The sequence below is a fragment of the Rhineura floridana genome, chromosome 3 (assembly GCF_030035675.1).
Source record: "Rhineura floridana isolate rRhiFlo1 chromosome 3, rRhiFlo1.hap2, whole genome shotgun sequence".
NCBI classification, from domain to species: domain Eukaryota; kingdom Metazoa; phylum Chordata; class Lepidosauria; order Squamata; family Rhineuridae; genus Rhineura; species Rhineura floridana.
The window spans coordinates 103,415,158-103,442,433 of NC_084482.1; the positions used below are offsets into that span (position 1 = coordinate 103,415,158).

Sequence of the window (27,276 nt, forward strand, 5' to 3'; positions counted from 1 at the left end):
GAGGCTGTTAACGTACTAAACCGTTGCCTGGCCGCAATAATGGATTGGATGGGAGCTAACAGACTGAAACTTAATCCAGACAAGACCGAGACGCTGTTAGTGAGTGCCTTCTCTGCCCAGATGGTGGATGTTCACCCTGTTCTGGATGGGGTTACACTCCCCTTGAAAGAACAGGTTCGTAGCTTGGGAGTTCTTTTCGACCCTTCCCTGTCTCTTGAGGCTCAGGTAGCCTCAGTGGCACGGAATGCTTTCTACCATCTCCGATTGGTAGCCCAGCTATGTCCCTATCTGGACAGTGACGACCTCGCCTCAGTCGTTCATGCTCTGGTAACTTCTAGATTGGACTACTGCAATGCGCTCTACGTTGGGCTGCCCTTGAAGATAGTTCGGAAACTACAGTTAGTCCAGAATGCAGCGGCCAGATTGTTGACGCGGACCAGAAGGTCCGCTCATATAACACCTGTTTTGGCCCATCTGCACTGGCTTCCTGTTTGTTTCCGGGCTAAATTCAAAGTGCTGGTTTTGACCTATAAAGCCTTACACGGCATGGGACCGCAATACCTGGTGGAGCGCCTCTCCCAATATGAAACTACCCGTACACTGCGCTCAACATCTAAGGCCCTCCTCCGAGTACCATCCCATCAAGAAGCTCGGAGGATGGTGACTAGAAATAGGGCCTTTGCGGTTGTGGCTCCCGAACTGTGGAATGGTCTCTCCGATGAGGTGCCCCTGGCGCCGACGCTGCTATCTTTTCGGCGCCAGGTGAAAACCTTTTTATACTCCCAGGCATTTTAAAGTGTATTTTTACAGTATTTTATTACTATGTTGTATTCTGGATGTTGTTTGGTTCTCATATTGTTTGTGTTTTTGTTTTTTTTGAGTTATTATATTTATTGTATTTATATATTGTGCCTGCTTTTACCTTTTATGTACACCGCCCAGAGAGCCTTCGGGCTTAGGGCGGTATATAAATTAAATAAATAAATAAATAAATAAATAAATAAATAAATAAATAAATATTCCTAATGGGCTAACTGCCAAGTAAATATGTATAGGACTGCTGCCTAAAAACGGCAGCCTTTGTATCCTTATCTAGAAGCGTTAATGGGATTCAATAGGACCTTCTTTTGAATAAACTGTTTGGGATTGGGTTATAAAAATGCTCCTGTGCCCTTGTGAATCCTAGCTCTGGTATGGGTCTGCCTATCTGATATATGCAGAATGCACACATCACAGTTCTACTGTTATATATAATGGTTTTTGTGTTCCCATAAATGTAGCATGTGAAATGGTCCTTTTATATGTCAAGGTGGATTTTGCTGCATTCCTTTCAATGCATTTTTTTACATGTACCAGAATTTGATTATGGTGTGATAGTTACTCTAAGCTAAGCTTAAATTTAGATGTACAAATGGCAACCTTATTTTAAAAGGCATGGAAGCTGTGTTTTAATTGCAGTTTTTTCAGTGCTGAATAATTTTAAGGGATGAAGATAAAGCACACTTTGAGCAGCAGAGAGGTGCTCTATAATGAAATGACACACATTGGGAAACAATTGGTGTTACACAGTGCACTGTAGATTATGTTTAAAGGTAAGAAATCTTCCAAATTTACCCCATTTGTATCTTACCTTTAAAAAAACCTTTTCCCCCATTTTCTTTTCACAACCTTGTTTGCTGCTTAGGCTGACCTAAGTGATCTGCTTAGTGGCTGACCTAAATTTAACCAGAGAGCTTCATGATTGAGCAGGGATTTTAACAGATTGCCCCAGTCCAAATCTATATTGGCCCTCTAAAGCTCGTGTGAAACTACTGCAAGCTATCTGTGACTTTAGAAATACTTTCTAACATTGATTTTGTTCTAGTGATGTCCTTGGCACTGTAAAATCCAGTGAACTTACAATTTATAGTGGTAATAGAAACAAGAATAGAGTAGATGAGATCAGGCATAATTAGGGATTTGTGCCCGAGGTACATAGTCATGGTGAATAATATGGGCTTGTACACACATAAGGAGAGGAATCAATTGCACATTCCTTCTGCTAGTTTTCCTCTGTACACATTTTCCCCATGACAGAGTAATATATGATGTGTGTACAGCATGATTGTGTATGGTGCTTAAAACTGGATGCAGAATTTACCATTCAGAGAACTTCAACATTCACTGAAATGGGGGGCCAAACAAATTTCTGAACTTAATGGTTGCAAAGTTGGACATGAAAATATGGTGGTAATCATTGGTAAACTCTCAAAAGCCATAGGGAGGGTTGATCAGGATTTCCAGTGATCAAGGGATGGGTATCAGTGGCCTGTCTAGCCTCATGTGGCCAGCTCCCTCATGGCTACTAGAATAACTAATTCAAACTTGCATAGATTTATTTTAGGTAACATGCCTAAACTATACTGGGTACGTAATGTAACCTTTCTAGGCATAGGACTTTCTTAGATACTAAAAAAAAGGAAGTTCAGGATATGTGCAGCCTACATAGAAACTCTAGAGCCTGTGGGTTTGGGATCAACCCATCTTCTTTTATATCTAATTTCTGCTTGTTTATAGCCTGAAAGTTTCATTCTAGAATGAAAATTCTGAATGGATGCAGCCACTACGATTAAATATTGTTTGTTCTGAGCTACCACAAACTACATCAGTGCTGGAAATCCAGTTTTTGGTGGTGGAGCCTCTGATAGCCATTGACTTTGGGGATTATACGAGGGAGCTATTTTTGTGCACTCCTGAGAGGTTTGAGCATCCCAGCTGTTTTAATTCCCCCCCAGCTATTTTCACGTTAGAAGTAATCTAGATTTCTCTTAGCAAGTGTTTGTGATGCCATTGCATTGCCCAAAATTCCAATCAAATACAACTAATCTTCCTTATTAAAAATCATTTTGTGTATCTGACAATCTGAAAGCATCTGAATGTTTTAATTAGCAGACTCAGATTTGAAGGAGGCTGGAAGAAAGTTTGGGTCTGATTAAAAATTACAATTAAAAATTTGAGTTACATACTCTAGTAAAGTATACAGGGTGTATGGTTTGAAGGCCTGAGTTTTACTCTTGACTCTGCCACAAACTTGCTCTGTGAGCTTGAGTAAGGCACATATTGGTGCCTCAGATTCCTTTTCTGCAAAAAGAAAAAAATACTTTCCAGTTTCACAGAATTGGAGATATAATTAACGGATGGTTTCCATAAGTACACGCTAGTATGTGTGTATTCCAAATATTACTAGAATGGCCAAACTATCCTGACATATTTTTCCTTTGCAGAAATGCTGAAGAAGGAAATGGAATTGTGCAACATCAAAAGCAAACAGTATGTGGACATTGAAATGTCAATATTAGATATGCAACTGAAACAGCCGTACTTGATACATGACACCTTATTGCATCCTATCATTTAACTGGTTTAAAGGTGGTCAGTAAACAAAAATAGATGGATTTGAAATAATCTAGGAAAGTCTGAGTATAACATGTGCCAAACTGTTCTAGCTCCTTTATCAGTTACTCAGGTAACATTAGTAGTTAATATATATGGTATTCAGAGAATGATATCAGAAAAGAACACAAGGATGGAAACCACGTATTTGAAAACAGTGCCCTTGGGCTCCCGCACCAGGAAAGCACTTGAAACTTTTGTTTGAGGCTAGAAATTATGATCAGTTCTCCTTGACATGCCTATTCTCATATTCTTCACCTTTGGTTATTATATTAACATATTGTTCAGGTTTTTTAAAAATCTCCCTTTCTCTCTAATTGGAAGTGAAACATTTCTATCTTATTATTTCTATCTAAAATGTACATATACAGACAAAAGATACAAACACAAAAAAATACAGTAATGCTCCAATCTTAAGAGCTTGCTAGATCAGGCCAGTGGCCCATCTAGTCCTGCATCCTGGTCTCACAGTCGCCAAGCAGTTGCCCTTGGGAAGCTCTCAAGCAGGACCTGAGTGCAAGACCACTCTCCGCTTCTGTGGTTTCCAGCAACTGGTATTTGGAAGCATACTGCCTCTGACTATGGAAGCAGAGCATAGCCATCATGGCCAGTAGCCAATGATAGCCTTATCCTCCGTGAATTGGTCTAGTCCTCTTTTAAAACCATCCAAGTTGGTGGCCATCTTGTGGGAGTGAATGCCATAGTTTTAACTAAGCGCTGTGTGAAGAAGTGCTTTTTTTTTGTCTGCCCTGCTTCACGGAATGTCCACGAGTTCTAGTGTTATGAAAGAGGGAGAAAAACTTTATCTACTTTCTCCATGCCATGCATAATTTTATACACTTCTATCATGCTAACTCTTACTCGCTTTTTCTCTAAATTAAAAAGCTCCAAATGTTGCAACTTTTCCTCATTGGAGAGTTGCTTCACCCCCTTGATCTTACACATGTCTGCTTGGAAATGAGCTCTGCTGAGTTGAATGGCTCTTACATCTATGTGAGGGGATTGCAGCCTGTCTGTGTTAAAATCAATATAACAAAAAAGAGGCATCTTTCTCCCTAAAGATAGCTATTCTGAAAATACACATTATCTCATCAATAATTCCTTTCACATGAAATTTAAACAGTAATTATTAACAGGCTAGAAATAAATTTTGTCACTGGTTTTCAGACTTCAAAAATTTGTTGATAGTTAATGTCAACCTTTTAACATGTGGTTGATTAATTTTTAAATGTTTACTAAGAGATTTTTGAAACTTTGCAAAAATAATCCCAGCTGCAGTTCATAAATAAATGCAGATTGGATTCTGAATATTTTGAGGAAATGAGAAATATAATTCTTTGGAAATGTCTAATTGGGATAAACTTTTGTCTACTGTATCTTGATGGTTTATGAAATGTACTTTTTTATACAGTATTGGTTGTTCAACAGTAAATTTCAGTGTTTTATCCCTGTGTGCATTAACAGAAGGTGAGTGATGCAAGACAGATAATTGCAAATCTGCAAATATAATTGTGGAATATCTAAATTTCTTATAGAATTAGCGAAAGCATATTCTATTGTTGATGTGTAATTATTTAATCATGAAAAAAGGAGGGATTATTTTTTGTTGTACAGTTATGTTAATTACAGGATTCTTGTTTTTTGGGAATCTGTTTTGCTCCTTCGTCTCAAATTATGCCTTTAAGTGTTGTATTTGTTATATTTATTCTGGTGCCTACAACACGACAAAACTTTTTGTAATAAAGGGAAATCTTTAAAAGCCTCCTTTATATCGTGAGTGAATAGTTGTTGAGATTTGAAATACAGTGCCATCTAGTGGACAAGGTTAACTTTTCACAATTTATATTTACATTGTTATTTAATTTTGAGAATTGTATTATTTTATCGATGTATTATGTTCTACTGATGTATTGTTATATTTGTGTTTTTTTGTAAGCCGCCTTGAGGGCCTTTTGGCCATAAGGCGGGGTATAAATTTAATTAATAAATAAATAATAAATAAATAAATATGTAATTGTTCAAATAATCAAAGATTTAGGTTTAAAAATGGTCTGTTGTTGAGGATGAGGTTGAATTTCACAGTTTACAGTGCAATCCAATACGTGTACTCAATGAGTCCAGTGGGGCTTACTTGCAAGTAAGTGGGCATACAATTGCAGTCTTTCAGCGAGATTTTTGTCTACCCGGACGTTCTATTGTACTCAGTGGGACTTACTCCTAGCTAAGTGGAGTCAAGATTGCACCCTTGGTTACTCAGATGTTGACCAGCATTTCAATAGAAAAGTACCTATTTACAGCAAATACCAATTTGCTCTAAAGCAGTTTTGTTAGATTGCCTTTTTGAATGACCAAAGGGAAATTATTAATGGGAGAGCACTTTTTTTTGCAGATAAACTGTAAAAGCAGATGAAAGTGGCTTATGTGTAATGAAATGGTAAAAACAGCCATGTATTTTGATTTAAGTCATCCATTTTACCTACATCCATAGCAAGGCTTGACATAGGCAAGGGATCTTGCTTGGAACATTGATAAAGCTCATGATCTGGTGAGTGTTCCAATTTGTGGTTTTTTAATGTAATTTTACTAATGTAACAATAATTTCATTATATGCACATAAAACATCCCAACATTTCCTATTTGGAAATCTTTGGCTAATCCTGACTTCCCAAAGCCAGTTCAGAGTAAAATATTTTTAAGGTGTTTCAGTAACTGCTCAGATTTGGCTTCACTGGGTCTCTAAGAGAGGAATACCCTTTAATTTTAGAAGAGCTCCTGAGAGCTGCTCCTGGCATGTATTCTGGCATGAAGACTCTCTGCATGGATACACTAGTCAGTTAAGGGTACTGTATTGATTTCCCAGTTGTGCCTCTGTGGGGAAATTATTTTGTCTAAAACATTATATGATTGCATCTTTTTGTAGTAACAGAATAATGTATGTTCAGAGAAAATACTACATTTGGATCTCAAAACATTTTTCGGTCCCAGGTTAGTAGTGTGAGGTGCTTCTTTTCAAGATTCCCATCATTCCATTCCATTCCCTCTCAGTTTTCCTTCCCCACCTAACAGTCCGTCAGTATTCTTTGGGTACAGAGCCTGCTCAGTCTTCATTGGGCAGTTTTGGGGTTTTCCTCCATTAGGGGTGTATGGGGTGAACACACCTGTGCTCAGCCCCAAATATATATTAAAATCTAGCATTTATTGACTACTATGTGCAGCTCACTTCCATCTCCGGAACCTTTTAAAATAGTATCTTAGTGTGAACTAGGAAATGACCTATCCAGACAATGAGGTGGTTATCTCTACCCTTTTAATATCTGTTTGTCTTTTCTTTTAATCTTCTTTTCCAGCCACTTCATTCACCTTTGCATTTGGTTTTGATTCACACACACACACCCCGTTAGCATTATGGGTAAGCTCAGTTCTCACTGAGCTGTTCTGGAAAGTTCCTTTCCCTTAGTTCCCCCCCCCAAAAAAACAAAACACCTGTGTTTTGTTCCTATACAAACCTTGGAGTTTCCCTGAATCTGCTGGTGTCTCCTTCTCATCCTTGGCTGTTCCCCTTTTGGCTACATAAGCAGTAGCACTCAAGTAATTGAACTGGAATTAGAATACAGGATGACGGTGCAATTCATATAAAGTCATTGTGCTAAAGTGCTAGTGGGCTGTGCTGAACTTTGTTTGTTGTTATTATTATATATGCCTTCAAGTCGATTACGACTTATGGTGATCCTATGAATCTTTTTTGGATATATTCATAGAGTTTTCATGGTAAGAGGTATTCTGAGGTGGGTTACCATTGCCTTCGTCTAAGCCTATGGCACCCGGTATTCCCAGGCAGTCTCCCAGCCAAGTACTAACCAGGTCTGACCCTGCTTAGCTTCCAAGATCAGATGAGATCGGGAATGTTTAGGGTAGTATTGCTGTAGGCGCTGAACATTGTTACTTCCATTGATTTCTGTGATGCATGAAAACATGTTGAACTTCAGTAATAGTGATTTTAAAATAATGCACATATGAGTTTAATCATGTGTCCTTACTGTCAGTTACCCCAATGTAGGAAGATCAGTGGGATTCCTAAAGCACATTAAAACATCCTGTTCTCTTACTTTAGCAGACCTCTGCTGGATCGAAAGTTGTTCCACAAGTGGAACAGCAGCATTGGATTTCACCCATGCACAACAGCCAGTGTGGTCCTCTCCAGACACTGTGGACTACAAGCTCCTTCAGCCTCACAACCAGAGGTCAGGGATGTTGGGAGTTGTAGTCCATAACATTTGGAATGCACCCCTGTACCAGAGCCACATCATCAGATATATGATATGACCTTCAAAGAAAGTTGTGATGTAGGGCGGATTTTTTTCCAGAAAAATGTCCAGTACTCTATTTTCTGCTGAACAGTTTCCATTTCATAAGTTCATTAGTAACAATGAATGGACATTAATTGCAAATACAATAGCAGGCAAGCTTGGCAGTTTCAAAGTTTTTAGTTTTGTTTACTAAATACAATTTTGGTCATTCTCTAGGGCATCGGGAAAAATCAAATGCAGTTTACCATTACCCTAATTTGCATAGGAAGATTTTCCAGTTCAAAAATGTCCAGAAAACCCACATCACTGAAGAAAAGGTTATCACAGGCATAATATTTCAGGTTCCTTAAATATAGTTAACGGAGTAGTCAGCAGGATTTCACGTTATTTCCCCTGTGTTCCTTTTCTTGGTGTTAAATATTGTTAAAAGTATTATGGTGGCGCTGATCTTAATCATGCCTCATGCTTCCCAGGGGTTGCTCGTAATCAGAAATTCAAGCCTTAGATTTGAATCCTGCTTAAGCAGAACATGAGCGCAACAGCATTCGCCTCCCTTTGCTCTGCAGCAACTGTTAGTCATAGGCATACTGCTTCCAATATTGGAGATAGTACAGAGCCACCATGGCCTAGCAGTTGCGTGTAAGTGGCTGAAAATGGCTTGCCTGATACAAACATGTCATGACTCAATACATTTTCTGTGTCCTGCAAAAATTTGACTGTGAATACAGAAACCAATATGTTCTAGCTGTTGATAAGGGCCAGAATTGGAAGCTATGGTTTTGAAATCCATTTTCCCCCTCTCTGTCTGCCTTGATAGTCTTCACAGCCTCACTGGTTGACCACAGAAGAAAGGAACCAAGTTTTATATGAGCTCAAAGCTTCAGGATGGTCTGAGTTAACCGAAAGGGATGCCATATACAAAGAATTCATCTTCAAAACTTTCAATCAGGTAAATGCTGTAACTTTTCATAATTTGGAGGAAATACATGTAATTCTTTTTTTATACTTCATTACTTACCAGAACCTGTTATTTGAAGGCCATCTTATTCACATAAATATTCTCAGTTTAAAAGTATTGGATAAATCTTGATCTGGGTCCCACAGTTCTTTAACATTAAACCACTGTTACCGTGAATCAGCTCATGCTTGAATGACCAGGGCAAGTCAGATTTGTGACCCTTGATGTCTTTTTGATATCACTTCTAATTTGAAAGCTAATTAAACCTGGCTTGGCTTCAGTGGACTTCATCTGATTTTCAATAAGAATTGACATAATTCTCCTAGCTGCTTTTTTCCTGTACTAGGGGGATTCTGGGAAGTAAATTCCACTAGGAGAAAAGCAGTTGTGGGGAGGAGGTGTCAGGAGAATAGGTTGGGCAGGGGAAAGGTTTAGTAACGCCTTTCTGCCCACCATTCAGTAGTGGATGGCATGGTGAAGTCATCCTGCTCACCTGACTTCCCTCTGGCTATGTTGCTATAGCATACTGGGGCAGAGAGGGAGTGGTAAGGTTGTCGCAGTGCAACTGTGCAGGCAGGAACGCTGGATTTGCTCTGCCAGTGCGCTTGCATCCCACTGACCTCACCACTGGCTCCTCCTCCATCCTGGTATGGAGCAGCAGCCTAGCCAGAGGGAGGCAGGGTGAGCAGCACAGCCCCCACACTACTTCAAACTATTACCTGCTTTAAAGGGCTCCTGCCCTGTTTTCTACCTGTTTAGTGTGACCCATATTCTAACACACATGTAGTCCCAGCGTCACGTTCAGTTAGGCCCTAAATGATACTTGAAGGTAACTTGGGATGTATTGGGATTTCAGATTAGGATGATCAAAATACTCACCTTTGGAGTTGGTCAGTTCCTTGTTGTTGGTAATATGTACCAGTGCCCCAAGTCTTTTAATTTATGGAAACCCTGAAAAGTGTAACATGCACATGCACGCACACTCACAAGCAGGCTGCAGTTCCAAGAACATATACTGTGCCTAAAGCTCAGCTGTGCACTAATATTGCAATGTAAGTTTCTAGTCAGTACAGTTTTAAAGAATAAAAGCAGGATTTAAACTGTATTATTGTTCCTCAAGTCATTAAATCTTCTGTTTACTGAATGTAATATAACTATTTAACAAAAGTTAGACAGCCAAGAAGTATAATTTCCTCAGTGATCTTCACCTTGCCCTTTACAGATAGTATAAAATCAGGTGTGTAAAAAGCTGAGAAGTTGAGCTGACATAAAAGGCACTTTAGATTTATTTGTTACAGATTATAATTGAGATGATTGATCTATTCACTGAAATTTTATTGCTTTCACAGGTAAGACAAATTACATATGATGGTTACAAAACTCTGTCTTTATTCATACCAAGTTTTGAAGACTGTGTATATTAACAGATGTTAACATTGCAAAGTTTTGTAAGCCCATAGGTGTATTATTTTTGTGTATTACATTCAGTAGCAGGAAGAATGGACAGATTCTTTGTAAATGTGGGTAAATGCAGCTCAGATGTCATTTACTTGGTAAAGGTTTTCACTAATGAGCTGTCTTTTAAGTAACAAATGTAAGGAATTGTTTTATCACACCATCCTGACAATCTTTAAATTTTCTACCGTGTTTTAAAAACGTTATAATGTCTTCCCTCCTCATCCCTTTTTCCTTTTTATGTCATGTCTTTTAGATTGTAAGCCTACAGGCAGAGACTGTCTTGTTTTTATTTATCTTTTGAAAGCTACCCTGAGAACCTTCTTGGCTGGGGGAGGGGTTACTTACAACAGCAAAGGCAATATAATGGTATTTGAACAATCAGACATGGTCTGTGTCTCAAGCCAACTTGTTCCTTGTGATTATGGGTCCATCCATACCTCCTTTTAATTTGCAATCGAACTCCCTTGTGTGTCCGTTATGTCGTGGACATCTATATGACGTTCCCTACTGTTTTGGACTTTATCCTATTTAAATTTGCACTTCCCCTACCCTGTTATAAACCAATTATTATTTCTGTCCCTATTATTAACCACTCTAACCTCTGCAGAGAGGACGTCTTTTTTGTATTATGGGCAGATGACTTTGGGTCCCACCTTCTGTTCACGCCGCCTCCTTCTTTCTTACAGTTCATTCCTGCTTCTGGTACTGAACCAGGGTACTTCCTCCTTCTGGCTTCTGTAGCTGTGTTGCATTGCTTTTTTAACAAAACTACTATTTTGTGATCAAACGTAAAATCAAGCATTTAATATTTCCACTTAAAAGCTATTTTGTGGCATTACATAAACAATTCATTGAAAACACGGAGTTTAAAGGAGGAGGTTTTTAACTGAGCTTTCTTGGGCTGATAGAGGGAAGGGGGGATGAGAGGAGCAAGCTCTAGTACTTTAATGTGGCATTGATCTTGCAGCTGATTCATCAGCAGGCAAAGCTTCTCTTTTCCTGCCCAACAGCTGATGGGGATGGGAGGGGGAGCCTCTACAGATCCTGCAAGCTACCTATCCTTGCTCATCTCTCACAGGAGCATCCCTTTTTGTGTGAGTAAGTGAGTGAGTGTGTGTGTGTGTCTGTGTGTGTGTGTGAGAGAGAGTCATTAATGCAACAGATCCAGCAGCAGGCAAAGCCTCTCCGGCCTTGCCCAACAGCTGAAGGGGATGGGAAGGGAAGCTGTTGCCAAACTAGCAGGGTTCCTCTCACTGGCAGCCTCTCTCACAGGAACATCTCATGGGGTGCAGCTGATCCAGCAGCAGGCAAGCCTCTCTGTCCCGCCCAATAGTTAATGTGGGGATGGGGAGTCTTGTGGTAAACATACCAAAGAACCAAAATCAGGGAACCAGAGGAAGGGGAGATCAGCTTCTCTTCCTCCAGGCAGATAGATCTGTGAGTGTACATGTGAGCACATACACTGTACATTGTGTTCTTTTCCTCCGAGCCTGAAACTGGCTAATATGGGTCTTTCCTTTGCAGACTTGAAACTAAATGACAGATAATTTCTTGCTTTCTGCCATGGCTGGCAGTGGAGGATCTAATACAGTTTGGGAGGAGAAGGCTGCCATCCTTAGTATGCACTATGTTACACATAACAGCCCAGACGTTTATTTTGCTTGCACTTGTGGGGGAGGGGGGTTTCATTAACTTTGCCCTTTTGCAGATCCAAAAACCTGTGGATGTGTGTTAATTTAAAAAAAAGATATATGCACTCTTCCGAAAAAGCGTGTGAAAAGCAAATGGACCAATCACCGAAAGGGGGTGGACTTAGGGGAGTGGCCAACACTAAAGCAATGGGGGGGGAAAGCCCACACATATGAATGTTTGAAAATTGGGTGTTCACAATATAAATCCGACCACAAACAGGACACATTTGGATCCCAAGGCCACCAACCGAATATGAAAAACGTGGATTTTGCAGTTAGATACAGATGGACCCTATATCTGTTCCTGTAGAAAAGTCCATCACTGAGTGTAGAATTTTTTCAGGTGTGTGCATATTGATCTGATGGTAATATATTAGGCTTAATGACAACATCCCTTCTCATCTGAAGGTTCCTTAGGGCTATTCTTTCTTCTTTTAAAAGGTGGTCATGAGTAGGAGTTGGTGTGACTCTGTTTATTGTTAAGAAAAGGGTTTCTAGGACTGGATTCCTGTTAATGTTAAGGTGTCCAAGTTTTAGATGGCAGAAACTGTAGCAGAGGATCTCTATTGCAGAGGCCTATGTTGTTCTTAGAGTCATCATAAAAAAATCCAGACAATCTCAAATGCTTTGATGTCACATTTCATTTGTGCTATATTGTGCTCTCTAGGTGTTGGGCAGAAGTTGAGGTCTTTGGATAGAAGCTTCATTTCATTAGGTGGCATTTTGCCTGCAGTGAGATTTATTATTGTGGAGTTATTTCTGTAAGTTATGTCAGGTGATCTTGTTAAACATGTGGAAGTTTTTGGAGTAAATCTTTTGAATCTCCTGTTCTTGTTAGCTTTTACTCTTGTAGCAGAGGAAAATATTTCTTTATAAATGAACCCTGTGTGTTTAAGTTTGATGGAATTAAGGGGAAGATGCTATCTTAGAATATCCTTTTTGAGTTTTTTCTTTTTGGTGGTATGGACATTGATAAATGTTGTCCTGTTTTGTGGAGCAGATACAGGAGATGTTCATAGTCATATGGTGTTAGAATGTTTCTTTAATTCTTGCTGTAGTGCTTGTTTCAAGGTCTTGATTTTTGGAAGATTCTGCGTAATAATCATAGAGATAAGGAATATGTTCAGCTGATGTTTCTCTATGTGCCAATTTAGACATAGAGGGATACATTCCAGTATAGAAATTGGTTTATAGATCTCATGGGATGTTTAAGGTCTTACATATTTTAAGATACTCTACAGTAAGTTGGCATTTTGCAATTTTCTCTTGTAAAAACATTGCGTAAGTTGGGTTGTTGCTGCACATGATGGAATACTTGAATGACGAAGACTGGATCCTGATTGGATGCGAGTTGCTTTGTTATACAAACAGACAGTTTTGAAAGCAACAAACAGAATTTCACTCAAGCTTGCTCTGGATCCTATAAAGATTCCAGTAATCATCTAAAAATATATATATACGTAATTGTGTTTAACAAAACAGAGGTTTTTATTGTACTACCAAAATGTTTTGGCTTCTGTCTTCTTCAGCTGCTAACATACAAATGCTGTTACCAAGGAGGCACTTACAGAGCTTTGAGATGGAATGCTCAGAGGGGCTTCATTTGCAGGAGCTAAGTGATGTTTGTACTGTCCTCCAGGTTAAGGCTATGTGATGCTAATGTGTCCAGGGAGTATATCCAGAAGTTCTCCCTCTTAGTGAATGCTGCTGGATCTGTTGGCATCTCTATAACTATTATAGAAAAGTCCAACAGGCTGTGGCCCTCAGTGTTGAAATGTTTTGCAACTGTGGTTGATCCACTTTTTTTGGTCAAGATTGCCGATTTGTGGTTTCTGAAGCATGTGCATAGGTCGTTTGTAGTTTATCCTATTACACTGGATATGACATCCTGTTTTTTTTGCATTCAGTGACATAAATTGTATTGCAGGACCTGCAGGTGATGTTCTGTTTAATGTCATATGTTCGGTCCATCCTAGTGCTTTTGAAAGTAGCTGTCTCCATGAGATACACACAAGTGATACAGCGCTTGGAGTGACAAGGATGAGACCCAAGATTACTGATAGGCGGCTAAGTACAGCTCTCACTAATAGTCTGCATAAATTAGGAGGCTGGCAAAATGCGACAACAGGAGGCTTGTTGATAGCTCTAACAAGATGTGCAGAGTTCCTAGGCGATAGGAGATGCTAGATGGAAATCTACCACAAATGGAATCCTTTGTTCTTTGAAACCTCATTATGACGGAGGAGGTTTTCTCTGGAGAGAATGGAAGCTCGGCGAATGTTGCAATTGATGTGGAGGATATTCTCTCAGAAGAAGGTGTTCTTTAAGTTCACTGATCCTTCTCTGGTATTTATCTTCATCATTGCAAAAACATTTGATTCTCAGAGATAAGCTATACACAATGTTTTTCTTTATATGCTTAGGATATTTGTATAGCTCTGTCATGTCTTCAAACTCTTCTTGTAATCCTTGCAACAACTCTGTAAGGCAAATCAGTATTTTTATCCCCCATATTACAGATAGAAGGACTGAGACTGAATGTGGCTTGCCAAAGGTACATTCGTGGCAGAGACAAGATTCAAGCCAGGGAGTTCCTGATTCATGGCTCAGCTGCTACCCAAAGTGTTCTGTATTTATGCATAACCCACAACAGAAAAATCAGTCATTATAGAAAAGCTAGACCTCCTTTGAGCTAGAAAAAGTAGCTGTTGAAGAGCTGATGAAAAATATATTTTTTGTAGAAAAACAGGCAAAGGTTGAAATTTTGGAGGTAACCCTTGCTAGAATGTTGTGCCTCTTAAGGGCAACACTGATGCTGCAATTAACAGCCCATTACCCCTCCATTTTTTTGTCTCTCTTAGCAAGGAATGGGGAAAATTGGGATTTTCGAGAAATGTATGCTGCTTTCCTAGATAATATGTATGCATTTCAGTAAGCTTAACTATAATAGCTTGAGGTCATTGCCTCTTGTGGATTTAAAAAAAGCTGTAAAACATACAGTTATTAATTAAAAACTAGTTAATTGTTACACCAGAGTTCTGCAGTGCAGCATTCATTAACCCTGTTTCCTTTCAGTGTACATAACAAAAAGTCTTCCAAACATCTAGACTAGAGAAGGTCAGATTACCAGATGTTTTGGAGATGAGACATCTCTGCTTTGCATCACCTCTCTTTCTGATTGCATCCCAGCCTGTCTCTTGAAAAGGGCCACCATCACAAGACTGGATTTCATCACAAAAGGAATACCCTTCAAAATCTTGTGTTTGACTGGAAAGGTTCTTTTTCTTTTTGTAGGTAGCATAGAATATGATTACAGTTGAAAGGGTAGAGGAAACTGTGTGCCTTGAGTTTGTAAGCTGTTACGGAGTTTCCTCCTTTCTCCTGTATTGTCAGCCAGGTTTCCTGTTTATTTTGGCCAAACGGCAATGGAAGAGAGAAAGATATTTAGAAAAAGGGGGCACATGTTGAAGATATACAGGACTGGCTGGAATACTTGAAGGTAGTTTACAAAAAACGGCTATGTTTATTAAATAAAGGCTTCAAGTTAAAGACTTCATCTAGCTTTTGGTATAACTTTTTGCCTCATATCTGATGTGAGAAAGTAAACTCTGTGAGTGTCAAGACTGTATTTAATATTTTAAACAGGAAGATATTCATGTTCGAAGGTTGCTAGTCTGATTTTTAGGAAGCATGATTAATTTATACTTTGTCATTAAATACAAGAATAATAATTGAGGAAGCCTGCAGGCAGGTAGCGAGTTCAATTGTACAAAGAAATATGTTTGAGGAATCCCAAGTGAAATGAATAGGGCATACTGGAGAGAAGATTTTTTTTAGGGTTGTTGACTTCAACTGCAGTTATTTCAAGATCCTGAATCATAGCAGACATCCTTTTATAATGTTTCTTATCACATATTTGTATAAAGGCTTGTACAGTATATGGAGATGCCCCCCATAACAAACTAAATAGTAGTTTTTGATTGAAGTTTTATATTTGTCAATTCCTTAGTTCCATTAGTTTGTTATTTCTGAAAGCATACAGGTTTCTGTTAGTTGCCTATAACCTATCAGAGTATTTTGCAGAATTGTAGATGTTTTGTGTCTTGTTGATACTCCCTTCTGAGTCTTATAATAAAGATTATTATTCTTCTGCATGGATTGGTACAGAACTTGGTCTCTTTGCTTAAAAAAAGAAAGTGTTCTCAGATATCTATTCCTCATAGTCTTGGAGAGACATTTTAAAATAATGCAAGCTAATGCCTCAATTCAGCAACAGCATTCTGCACGTGGAAGCAGGTTTCCATGCAAGGATCTGCTGTGGAGATGGCACAGCAGACTTTTTGGGGAAAAGAATCCTGCAATTTTTCTGTGAGCCTTGTGCAGCGATTGAGAGACAGGGAATACAGTCTTGGAATCCTCTCAATAACAGATCAGCATTGTGAGGGGCATTTAAGTGAAGCCCCACATCACACAGCAGTCTCCATTAGCTGTTGAGTGGGTAGAGTAAGAGACAAGGAGAGCATGAGGACGCTTTCCAAGCTTACAACTGAAGGTTGCTCTGAGAGATTTCCCACCAACCACAGTTGCTTTGGGAGAACTGTGAGCGTAGTAGTAGATGTATAGACATTTGTCGTGCTTGTGGTTGTCAAGGTCATAGCATGCCTTTCAGTTTAGGACCTGAGGGATGATGGACAGGGATTGTGCCCAACTAAAGTATGCAAAGGAGAAAGCCACAGACTGATGCTTGAAAAGGAGAAATTTAGTGTGGTGTATACTATGGCTGGTACATGTTGATTTATGTCCCAGTTTGGACATTCATTTCAGACTTCATAAACCTAGATTATTCTCCTTGTTTGTTAATTGACATTAAATCAGAGTTTCTGGGTCAGATGTAACAGGGAACTCTGGCTTAATACACACTGCACTGCACTGCACTGCACTGCACTGCACTATACCTGAACTTAGCCAAAAAGCCAAGAAGTGATCTGGCTTAATACAAGCCAGAGGACTGCATTGGCTTTGGCATGAAAATCCTGGTTTATGGAGTCTGGAATGATAATCCAAATTGAATGATAAGCCATATTTGCCCGTCATGTTAAACTGTAATTTAACACAAAGGGCATGAGCAGGAACAAACTGTAGTAGTGAGCCTTGGGCTCATGCACTCCACCCCCATCTACTGCACGGCCAGAGGAATTCAGAAGCTTTCACTTCCACTTCTGCTTAACTGTGGTTTACCATGTACTACAAACTGTGGTTAATATTAACTGGTTAGTTTCAAACAAGCCACATTCAAGCTGTAGATATTGAAACTAGCTTGTTTAAACTAAGTAAAGTTAAGATTTAATGTAGTTCTGGGTCCAGATAATACTACAAGCTGTGATTAATCAGAAGTGAACACTTCTTCCTCCTAGCCGTGCAGGAGAAGGAGGAAGGACTGTTTGCCCTCAAGGCTCACGCGGCCTGTTCCTGCTCGTGTATGATATGCTAAATGATCATTTATGTGTGAACACAGCCAGTGTCTTCCTCAAGGGCATGAAAGTCTTGCTCTGTTTTGTTTCACTATCTTATATTTATTTTTCATTGTATAAACCCACCCTTCATTGTACTGATCCAAAGGTATTTTACAGTCCGTTTATTTGGAGCCTGTTTTATCCATTTCTGTCTGTCCAATATAATGGCTCTGTTTTTAGGTGGCTTATACTAAAGCTCAAAAAGCCAACAGGGTTTTCAGCTGAGTTTCCTGGGGCAAAGATCCAGTGCACTAGATCAATAGTTTTCAGTCTTGTCAGACTTGGGACTCACTTTTAACACATACATGCATTTGGAGACCTACGGAAATGGTGGGCACTCCAACACTGGTGGCATTCAAGAAGCAGCTGGACAGCCACTTGTCAGGTGTGCTTTAATTAACATGCCTGCATTGAGCAGGGTTGTGGATTCGATGGCCTTATAGGCCCCTTCCAACCCTTCTCAAGTTTTCACCATATATTTATTTGTATGGTGGTAGTGCTGCTGCTGCAACCCACCTTGGATTAAGCCGTGATCCAACAATGGGTCTCTCCCAAGGCCCCACTTTAAGACATATGGCCTAGATAGCTCCTTGTTAGACATAGTCTGCAGTCCTCCTGTGCATACTTTCCTTGAAGTAAGCCTTATTGAACACAGTGGCACTTACTTCTTAATAACATGCATAGGATTACTACTGTTGCCTGCTCCCTAGTTCGCTACTATGAATATGTTATTGATGTGACAGACTGTGCATGGCATTCTGTGAGTGCGCCAGGGATTTTTAGGCCCATTATTCCCACCATTTGAACTTCTCTTGCCAAAGATATTTCTGAAAGTCAGGAGACATCCCACCACCTCATGCCCACACAATGGCATTCAACGTGGTGTGAAGGGCTGCTGCCACATGTTGGCAACCCCTCTTTATGTGCCTGGGGCTCTTTTGATTTTGGCCTTTGATTGGTCACAACTATTGGAATTATGAACATTTTATATAATGTGAATCCTTCGAGCACAAAATGTAAGTTGCAGAATGTAATTCTCTCCTTGTGGCATTTAGAATTTTCATCTGAGGGGTAACCAGCTCTGCATATAAGTGGAGCATTAGTGTTTAACTAGATGGACTGGTCTCTACTTATAGAAGTATATGTGGTGATGGCTTCTTGCCATGAGGTGTGTGTGAGAGAGAGGGGGGGTTATATGTACTATGAAGGGAATACATACCAAATTCTATGGAACTAGAATTTTTTGGCATAGGTTTTTAATTAATTAGCAGCTTGCTGAAGTCAGCTATTCCTGAAACATAGGTCAGCTTCCTGTATAATAGTATTAAGTGCTTGACAACTTAAATAAATTTGACATTCATTTCCCCCTCCCCCCTTTTCATCACATCCCTTTGTCTTCTCTGTTGATCAAAGTTGAGTAAAGTTGTTTTTATGGGCATAGTCAGAATATTTCATAGCTGTCTTGCATACTTAATCCCTTGGCTGTTTGACTGAGAAATGTCCACACCTTTTTATGTACTGAAAACATAAATGTCTTTTAGCTTACAATCTGCAAACTTAAAATGAATTTTATGTCAAATATTCAGTTATGGATCATATCTCTTGCTTTTTATATGCCACAGTGGCCTTGTGTTTCCCCCCTCCATTGTCTGATAGTGAGATCATTTCTAGTCCTCTGAGAAATTTTATTCCCAACCAGATGCTACCCATATATTAAAAGTAGCACCTGTGGCTAATATCACAGCAGCTTACCATAAATTTACATGGTAACCAGGATTATATCTGTCAAGACTGTTAGAAATGTCTAGATTTAATTTGATTTCCAGTATTGAAGGGGTTCTCCTAACATTTTGCTTCATAACAATATTTTAAAAGTTTTAAAAATCACTCTGCTGTTAAGTTTTTACTGCACTCCCAGTGCCCATTAAGTTGGTTTGTTAAATGGAGGTCAGAGTAATGCAACTTGGCTATGTTAGGATCGGAAACAAAACCATTTGAGACAAATGTAGTTCTTTTTACCTGAACCTTCTTGGAGGCACACCAGTGATTGCTTTCGGGTGTAGCTTCTGTCTGATGTATTTAATTTCAAAGGAAGAGCCCTGAAGATTTGATAGTTTGTTCAAAAGCCAAGTTCAGTTTCATTGCTTTCCATGGATCATTGTCATAGACATTTCTGTTGACTCGTTGTCGCCTTTTTATGTTGTTGCACTTGATTACCTTTTGAATGAGTTTTGTATCCACTTAGGTTGAATGTGCATTTTTCATATGTTCTTTCCTGAGCTGCCTCATTTCCCATTATCCTGAGTCCTCTGCCATGTGCTGTGATTTGTGCACCCGCAAAGGTTCTAACAGTACAGTAGGGCCCCACTCATACGGTGGGTTACGTTCCAGACCCTCGCCGAAAAGCGGAACTCCGTCAATAAAATGGCACCCGATGCCTGAAAAACGCTGCAAAAGCAGAAAAGCAGAACAAGTGCCATATGAGTGGGGGCTTACTCTAATTGAAAAACACTGTATTTCCACAACTCACAGATACCAATTCACAGATGCAATTGTATCAAAACCTTAGTGCAAGAGTAGATTATTAATACAAGTCTAAGCAAATATAGTAAAACATATAGGTCTGACATGACCAGAACCTCTTTTGGTTTATAACTTCTCATTGGGTGAGTAAATAACACAAAAGATATCAGGGCAAAGGTTTAGCTGTGAGAGCTATAAGCTATCTGTCTATTCATGTTGTTAACATGCAGCTAGTGCCAAAAGGTGATTATGGGAGTGATGATTAAATGAAGTTTAATGTTTGTCTTCTAACATCAAGCTTATCCACATGGGAGCATAACTTTGTGCTAAAGATGCTGTTTTTACCTGTTTTCTGTTTGCACCATCTACAGTAAGGGATCAATGCCAGCTGCAAGCACTGTGTTTTCTAGTCACACTTGAGCAGAAGAATCAATCACTCAGTTTCCTAAAGACCACACCCTCTAATTTAACATTTCCACTCTCTCTGTTACCTGGCAACAGAGTATACTCATTTTATTCTACCACTAAGTTTCATTTTTAAAAAACAACCTGGAAGTGTGATTATTTGTATTTTCACTGGTACAATATAGCTGAAATACAAATCTTTGTTTGAAACAGTGTTATGCTTTTGCGCAAAAGTTCAGGGGAAAAGAAAAATAAGGCACCATTTGCAGCAACATTAAAAAAGCTTGCAGAATGGGGGAGAGCAGTTATTTGTCAGCCCACAGGAAATGAAATGAAAGAAGGGAGGAGGAGGGAGTGGGCGTGGAGAGGGGAATGATTGACACACCAACCTAAAAGCATTGGAGCAAAGTGTCTGCAAGCTCTAGAGACACGGAGTAAAGACTTTTTTTCTTCCCTTTTCGGATTATCAGAGGATTGGGTTAGTATACATTTACAGGGGGGAAACTGTGATAGCTTTTGTTTGCCGGTAATGTCATCTGAACATGCGAATTAAAAGGGGATGCAAGTAGCACCAGACACACAGTAAAACCCTGTGTAGATGAGCCCATCATCTTCTAACGTCTTGAGAGGAGGACTAGGAAACTGTGGTAACCTGACCACCGTGCTTTGTTCTTTGAATTATTTTAGTATGAAGTTTGGCTTTGTTTTTCCTAGTTAACAGCAGAATTTGTGAACTTCCACAGGTTGCTGCGGTTGTCTGCATTCAGATAACTTCACAGCAGCCAGGATATAAACATTAGTAGAAAGCATGTCTAATGCACTTGAGTCTGTTAAAGAATGAAGGTAAAGGCAACATTTGCCCCTACATGCAAATAGTTTTTTTAAACTATCAGATACATTTTCTAATTTTAAGCAATAACACTTGCATGCTATATCAGTACCAGTTTGTTCATCTATTTTCATAAGGTCAAGTTTGCAGCAGCAGTAATATTTACTCCAGCAGTATGTCTTGGTTGGTCTGAATGCTGTGGAATGAACAGAGCTGGATACTCTTCATGGTGTTGGCTGTGCAACTAGTACAGAAGAAAAGAACTTTAGTGCTAAAGCTGCTATTGGAATCAACTACTTCCGAGTGAGAGGGGAGGTGTGAATTTAGCTAAAGTCCCGTTCTTTCTCTTTATACTTTTGTTCCACCACTGACAGCCACCACAGTTACATGCTTTCAAAAAACTGCATTTCAAAATGCATTTCCATTGAAGAGAGCAACATGATTATGGGAGATAAATTAACGCAGCTGTATATTATTTTTTGTCACGTTTATAAACTTTAAATAGTTGCTTTCTCTCACTGTCCTCATTCATCCTGCCCTCTTACTATGGGATCAGTCCTTTAGTCAGATAAAACCATATTGTTGTCTTTGGATGCCACTGCAGCTTAAGATGGCTTGTACAGAAATCGGAACTCACCTCTCTGTTTTAGTAGGAAGCCGTAGCTAGTACTTTGAGCGCTTAGAAAAAGTTCTGTATAAATGCCATGTATTATTTTGTTCATGTTTCTCTGCTCCGTGCTTTAATACTCAAATGATAAATGTTATTATCAGGAGACATAGCAACTATTGCTAATAATTAAACCATTGCAGAAGTGCTTGGGGATCCATTTGACTATTTCTGTTTTTAAAATCAGAATGACAATTTGCATGGTAGAGAGGGTGACATAGGATATTGTCAACATATTGAAAATGATATGTGGAACCATGAGGGATAGACATTTAAGAAATGGAGCTGCGGTTCTTAAAATCTGCAGTCCATAAACTGTACAAAAGAGCTGGTGTGTTGTGTGGAAAAAAGGGATTCATAAGCTTTAAGCTACACATAGGAATATAGGAAGCTGCCTTACACAGAGTCAAATCATTGGTCCATCTAGCTCAGTATTGCTTATATCAACTGGCAATTGCTCTCCAGAGTTTCAGGCAAGAGACATTTCCAGCCCTACCTGGTGATATCGGGGACTGAACTTGGAACTTTCTGGGTACAAGTCAGAAGCTCTGTCACTGAGCTATGGCCCTTCCCCGCTTGCGAAAGTGGGTATATTGAAGCTCTCTATTTTCTGTAATACTTAGCTATGACTTTTCTTGAAATGGTATTATGAGGTTTTTTATTTAATAACTTTTTACAAGTGAATAATTTATAAGTAATTTACCCATCACTTTTTCCAAGAAGCTGAGAGTGATGCTTAGCCTTGCAATAGCGTTGTATGTTAGCTTATGCTTAGAGATAGTGGCTTGCCCAAAAGCTTCAAGGTTGAGCAGGGATTTGAACCTGAGGTTTTCACATCCAAGCCCAGCAGTCAGCACCACTGTGCGTGTGTGTGTGTTTGTACATATTCTCTCTCTCTCTAACAGAGATGCTCTTCTCGAATTTACTGTGACTATTGCAGTGCAGGTTTAGGCACGGTAATCCTGGACTATCCATAGAGCCAGGAGGTTTCATACAGTGTGACTCTTATGAAAACAAATCTTTTGGAAGTAGTATAGATTGATTAACTATATGCTATAATAATTATTCTACAGTGAATCTTAAGTATGTGTGAAAGCATTGGCCACAATCCAAGCAACTGTGTGACTACCTTTGCTTCTCTGAGGGAGTTTACTCTTTTTAAAACAGTTTAAAAAAATACTGGCACTTTTTAGAGCTGGTATGGTTTAGTGGAATGAGTGTTGTGCTAGGACTGGAGAGTCCCAGATTAAAATCCTGACCTCACCATGAAGTACATTGGGTTAACTTGGGCTAGTTACTCTCTATTAGCCTGACCTACGTCACAGGTTTGGCGTGAGGATAAAATGGATCATGGTAAAACTATGTATACTGCTTGGCTGCCTTGGAGGATAGAAGAGCACTCATCCCACACAATATGCTACTTTTTGAAACATTATGGGCTGCTGTTTAAAGGGAAGGGGGATTAAAAAAGTCCCACTAGATATCTGTTGGCATAATGCACCTGAAGGGGTTAAAGGAAATGTATTTATAATAAATTAAATGTTCTGTTTTTAACATAGATACATATTTTATAGCCCATCTTTCTGCCTCTAACAAGACCACAATGTTAGTGGTACCAAATCCACAAGTATCACATAGTTACTAGCTTTGTGAACACTTTGTAAATTCATGAGTCCTCATTACATTCAAAAGCAGAGGACCATATGTTTAGGTCAACTGCAGGAGGAAGGGAGCTATTTATTCTTAATTTGAGCTGCTGACTTGTAAGATGTCTTGATTAACTAAAATGTGGAGTTCTGCCATGTCTGAAAAACCCATCACTATTTGTTCCATCTGTACCATGTATTGTTTTCAGCTGCTTTGTTTCACTTGTGCAAGTTTGAGTAAGTTTCACATTGTCTCTGTCTTTGAGCAATATCTCAGTTGGACATTTATTTTAAAAATGTTAATAAACATTTTGCCTTGTAGATTTAATGAACACTTTTGGATAAATAGTTGGTATCTTGAATGTAATTTTTAGTGCAGAGTCTTCATCTTTCTACATGTCCTTGACAGACTTTGCCTACTTTGAAATTGTGGCCATGAACAAGTTTATATTCTTTTAATTCTCTCTAAAAGCATTTTAAAAAAATTATACTTGGTAATTAAAATGGAGTTTGTCTGGTAAAAAGGTATAAAGAGGATGGGAGTGGGAGAGAAAAACTACAATTATACCTATTTTAAAAATTAACCATTACTTGCCAAAAGAACATCAAACCCACTTAGCGGACATCCGTTAATCCAGTGGTTAGATGTTTCAGGCTTTAATGCACACTGTTTTACACGTTAACGGTTTTGAAGTTCCAGGCCAAGGCTGACCTTTCACATCTGCTCCTTTCACAGTAGGAATCTCCACTTACTGCTTCCTGTCAGAGTGGATTACAATGACAAAGTGCAGAGCTTGTGCTGGCTGCAATTTCGTTTTTGATCAGAATTATTTCTTTCACAAACAATCACATTTGCTAAAATGTTACATCTGCTCTGAAAAACCACTGGCAGCTCCACAGTTTATCAGTTGGGATCAAGTACAGTTTTTCATTTTGTCTTCATAACGCTGTAAATCATAACGCTTACATGTAGTTGCTGGGGCTCTATTTTTAGCTTTTCCTCCCCTGTTGCTCTTTTGGTGTTTCTTGTTTTGACTGGGCTAAGGAAATTGTCAATATGTCAAAGTAGCATGAATGTGTCTAAAATTCTGGGGGTATGGGTGATTTCTTCCCCCCCTTCAGACTTTCACTATTGGATCTAGATCCTATGATGTGTTGCGAACCAATATTTACTTGAATCTCTGTTTAACGTATTTTGACACGGTTGATTGGTGAAAATGTCTGGTAATACTTGTTTTAATTGTACAAAGACGGTGGAGGTTAATTTCCTGTGATTTGGTGCTAAGTAGATGCTGGTAGAAGAACAGAAGTGAATTAGAGTGAGTGAAGAATCTAAAGGATTATATTTCTTTGACTGGGGCTGGATTTATATTACACACACCCTTTACATTTGTGTGTGTGTGTAAAAGATTTATCTATCAATTTATTACATTTAAATACACATGTAAGATGCCTTTTTGAGACTGCTAAAGGGGGGGCCAGCTTCAGATACTTAACTTAAGATACTTCACACTTAACTTACGAATTCAACTATCAGCTAGCTTTGAATAGAGATCACCATCTTTACTTTCTTTTTCATCAGAAAACACAAGAAGAAACTGTATAACACTGTACATGATACTTGGACAAGTTCTTTAGGAGTCTCAAATCTGAGTTTTTGCTTGTTAGTCTCATCAATCAATGGGCGGTGGGGGGGGAGTGTAATTCTAGGCATGTCTACACAGAAATAAGTCCCATTGAGTTTAGTGGGGCTTACTTCAAGATAAGTGACTTTAGGATTGCAGTTTAATGACTTAGTTGACTAGTCATACCGGTAGAAATCTGCAACCCCAGAAAAATTAAAACTGACTTGGTTACCTGCCCTTTTGCCGATAAAATGCAGATTTATTACTTAACCCTTACTAATGGTTTTATAATTTGGCATATGTTTTCATACGCACACAAAAAAACCACTGTTTTAAACAGTAAAGCACCATCTGGAAACTTGTAGTAGTATTTGCTTTCATGTATTGTTAAAAGGGGAAGGTGCATAAAGGAAGCTGGTAAGTTCTAAGTTCCGCATTTCCTTGTTTCTTACTTTAACTGGAATCCAAAGTCTCCTTTTTCCCATTTAGATCTAAAGTATGGCCATTAAAAACATTGCCCACAAACCAGTCTGTGAGATCTGTGTGTGGTACAAAGAGTCTGGAAGATTCTACACTCTCAAATGAATCCAGCGCTCATTGCCATGAACACCCCTATGCAGCTCCCAGGAACCAGTGTGTCAGATTTATACAATCTGAGCAGGCTGTGGTACAGGAGTGACAGACCTCCATACTTCTCAGCAGGGAATATTGTCACCTGGAGTGCCCTTCTCTGTAGTTCTTTCCCCAAAATTGGAGGACCTGGACAGGATGGGCTTGTGTATGATGGGATTCCATGTTGAAAAGTGTCCTAAAGGTTTCCCTTGTGGTCTTGTACTTCTCAGATTGCATCCTAACCTGATCAAAAAGTTGAGTTAGGCTTCAGGCCTGACAAGAACTGGTGCTTTATGTAACATTACTGACAATTACAAGTTAGTTTATAAGTATATATAACATTTAACAATACTGACCATGTTGAAGTGGAAACAGTGATATAATTCTTGCTAAATTTGTAGTTTCTATTCTTGATTTTGAATATAAGAAAGAATGTTAGTTTGCTATTTGTGGTATTTGTGAGTTGTAAGCTCTTTTTTCACATCAGTATGAGATCAGTTATTGGGCTCTTATCTTCAAGAAGGCATGTACTATATACAACTGTCAGTGCTACTAATTTTTAAAAACCTTTAATTAAAAATTGTCAGTCAGTAAAGGGAAAAGTCCCCTCAGTTTGGAGTTTGTTTCATTTTGTTTCTTTCAGAGATCCTGGAGTTCAGAATTGTCGTTGCGAGTGTGATGAGGCTATCCACAAGCTGCTCAAAGCCTCCTGCCATGGGCCCCTAACCCCTGCTGCCCTAACACCCCTTCCTTTCCCTTCCCCCAAAATTATCTGGCGGCAGTGGCAGTGGCAGTGGCCAAGAGGCTTCTCTGTCAGGAAAGTATTTTTAAATATGTGCTGTAAGTCTGAAGTTTGATATGAATTTAATTGAATTCCTCAGTTGGTCCCCATATTTGTTGTGAGTGTGTTTTAGGCTGCAATTTGGTGGGCCCTAGGAAGGTATTCCAGGGGCTATAGGATTGTTCAGATCTCTTTCCCTGAAGGTAGGGAGAGAGGCTTGACCTTGGAAAGAAAAATCTGACCCGTGTCTCCTCTGTGAGGCTGTAGAAAGGTCTGTGGCTGATGCTCCTCCATTGGAGCAGGCAGAAAGGAGGCATGTCCGTGTGCCAGACAAACTGGATCTTCCTCCTGCACCCATGTTCCCAGAATGGGGATAAGCTGCGCCAGACCTGATGCTAGTGTAGTTTATTTCCCACCTGTTAGAATCAATGGGAGGAAAACTTCTTTTTCTTTTAAGCCCTTTTGTTGAGGAACAGGATACACATACACACACACACAGAAAATGAGAAAAAATGTTCCCTATGCAGCTTCCACTCTATTGAGGAGGAGCCACAATTCAATGGTAAAGCATCTAGTTTGCATGCAGATGGTCCCAGGTTCAGTCCCCAGCGTTCCCTTGTTTGAAACCCTGCAGGGCTGCTGCCTGTTGTCATAGACGATACTGAGCTGGATGGATCAATAGTTTGACTCATTCTAAAACTCCTGTGTTCTAAGCGGCATAAACCTGGCTGAGCATAGGAAAAGGTGGCTAATGGATCTTCTGTTCTTCTTTCCCCGTCCCCTTTGGGTGGCTTTGCTCAAAAACATATGGATTGAATTTCTGTATTTG

At 39.3% G+C, this 27,276-nt stretch overlaps 1 protein-coding gene and 1 pseudogene across 9 annotated transcripts in view; one reads left to right on the forward strand and one right to left on the reverse strand.

Annotated features, from left to right (window-relative positions):
* PCBD2 (pterin-4 alpha-carbinolamine dehydratase 2) overlaps positions 1–27,276 on the forward strand; it is a 48,944-nt gene that overhangs the window by 4,153 nt on the left and 17,515 nt on the right. For 3 of the 9 annotated variants that reach the window (XM_061617168.1, XM_061617170.1, XM_061617167.1), the window contains exons 2-4: positions 3,264–3,309; positions 7,544–7,673; positions 8,557–8,688. The exons of 2 other annotated variants lie outside the window; for them this stretch is intronic. In XM_061617168.1, coding sequence (XP_061473152.1) covers positions 3,266–3,309; positions 7,544–7,673; positions 8,557–8,688 — 306 coding nt within the window. In that variant the 5' untranslated portion in view covers positions 3,264–3,265. Of the gene's footprint in view, positions 1–3,263; positions 3,310–7,543; positions 7,674–8,556; positions 8,689–15,273; positions 15,346–27,276 lie in introns of those variants that run through there. 4 more of the 9 variants (XM_061617173.1, XM_061617171.1, XM_061617174.1 and 1 more) reach the window with 3 other exon arrangements.
* LOC133382488 (5S ribosomal RNA) lies at positions 7,242–7,360 on the reverse strand (annotated as a pseudogene).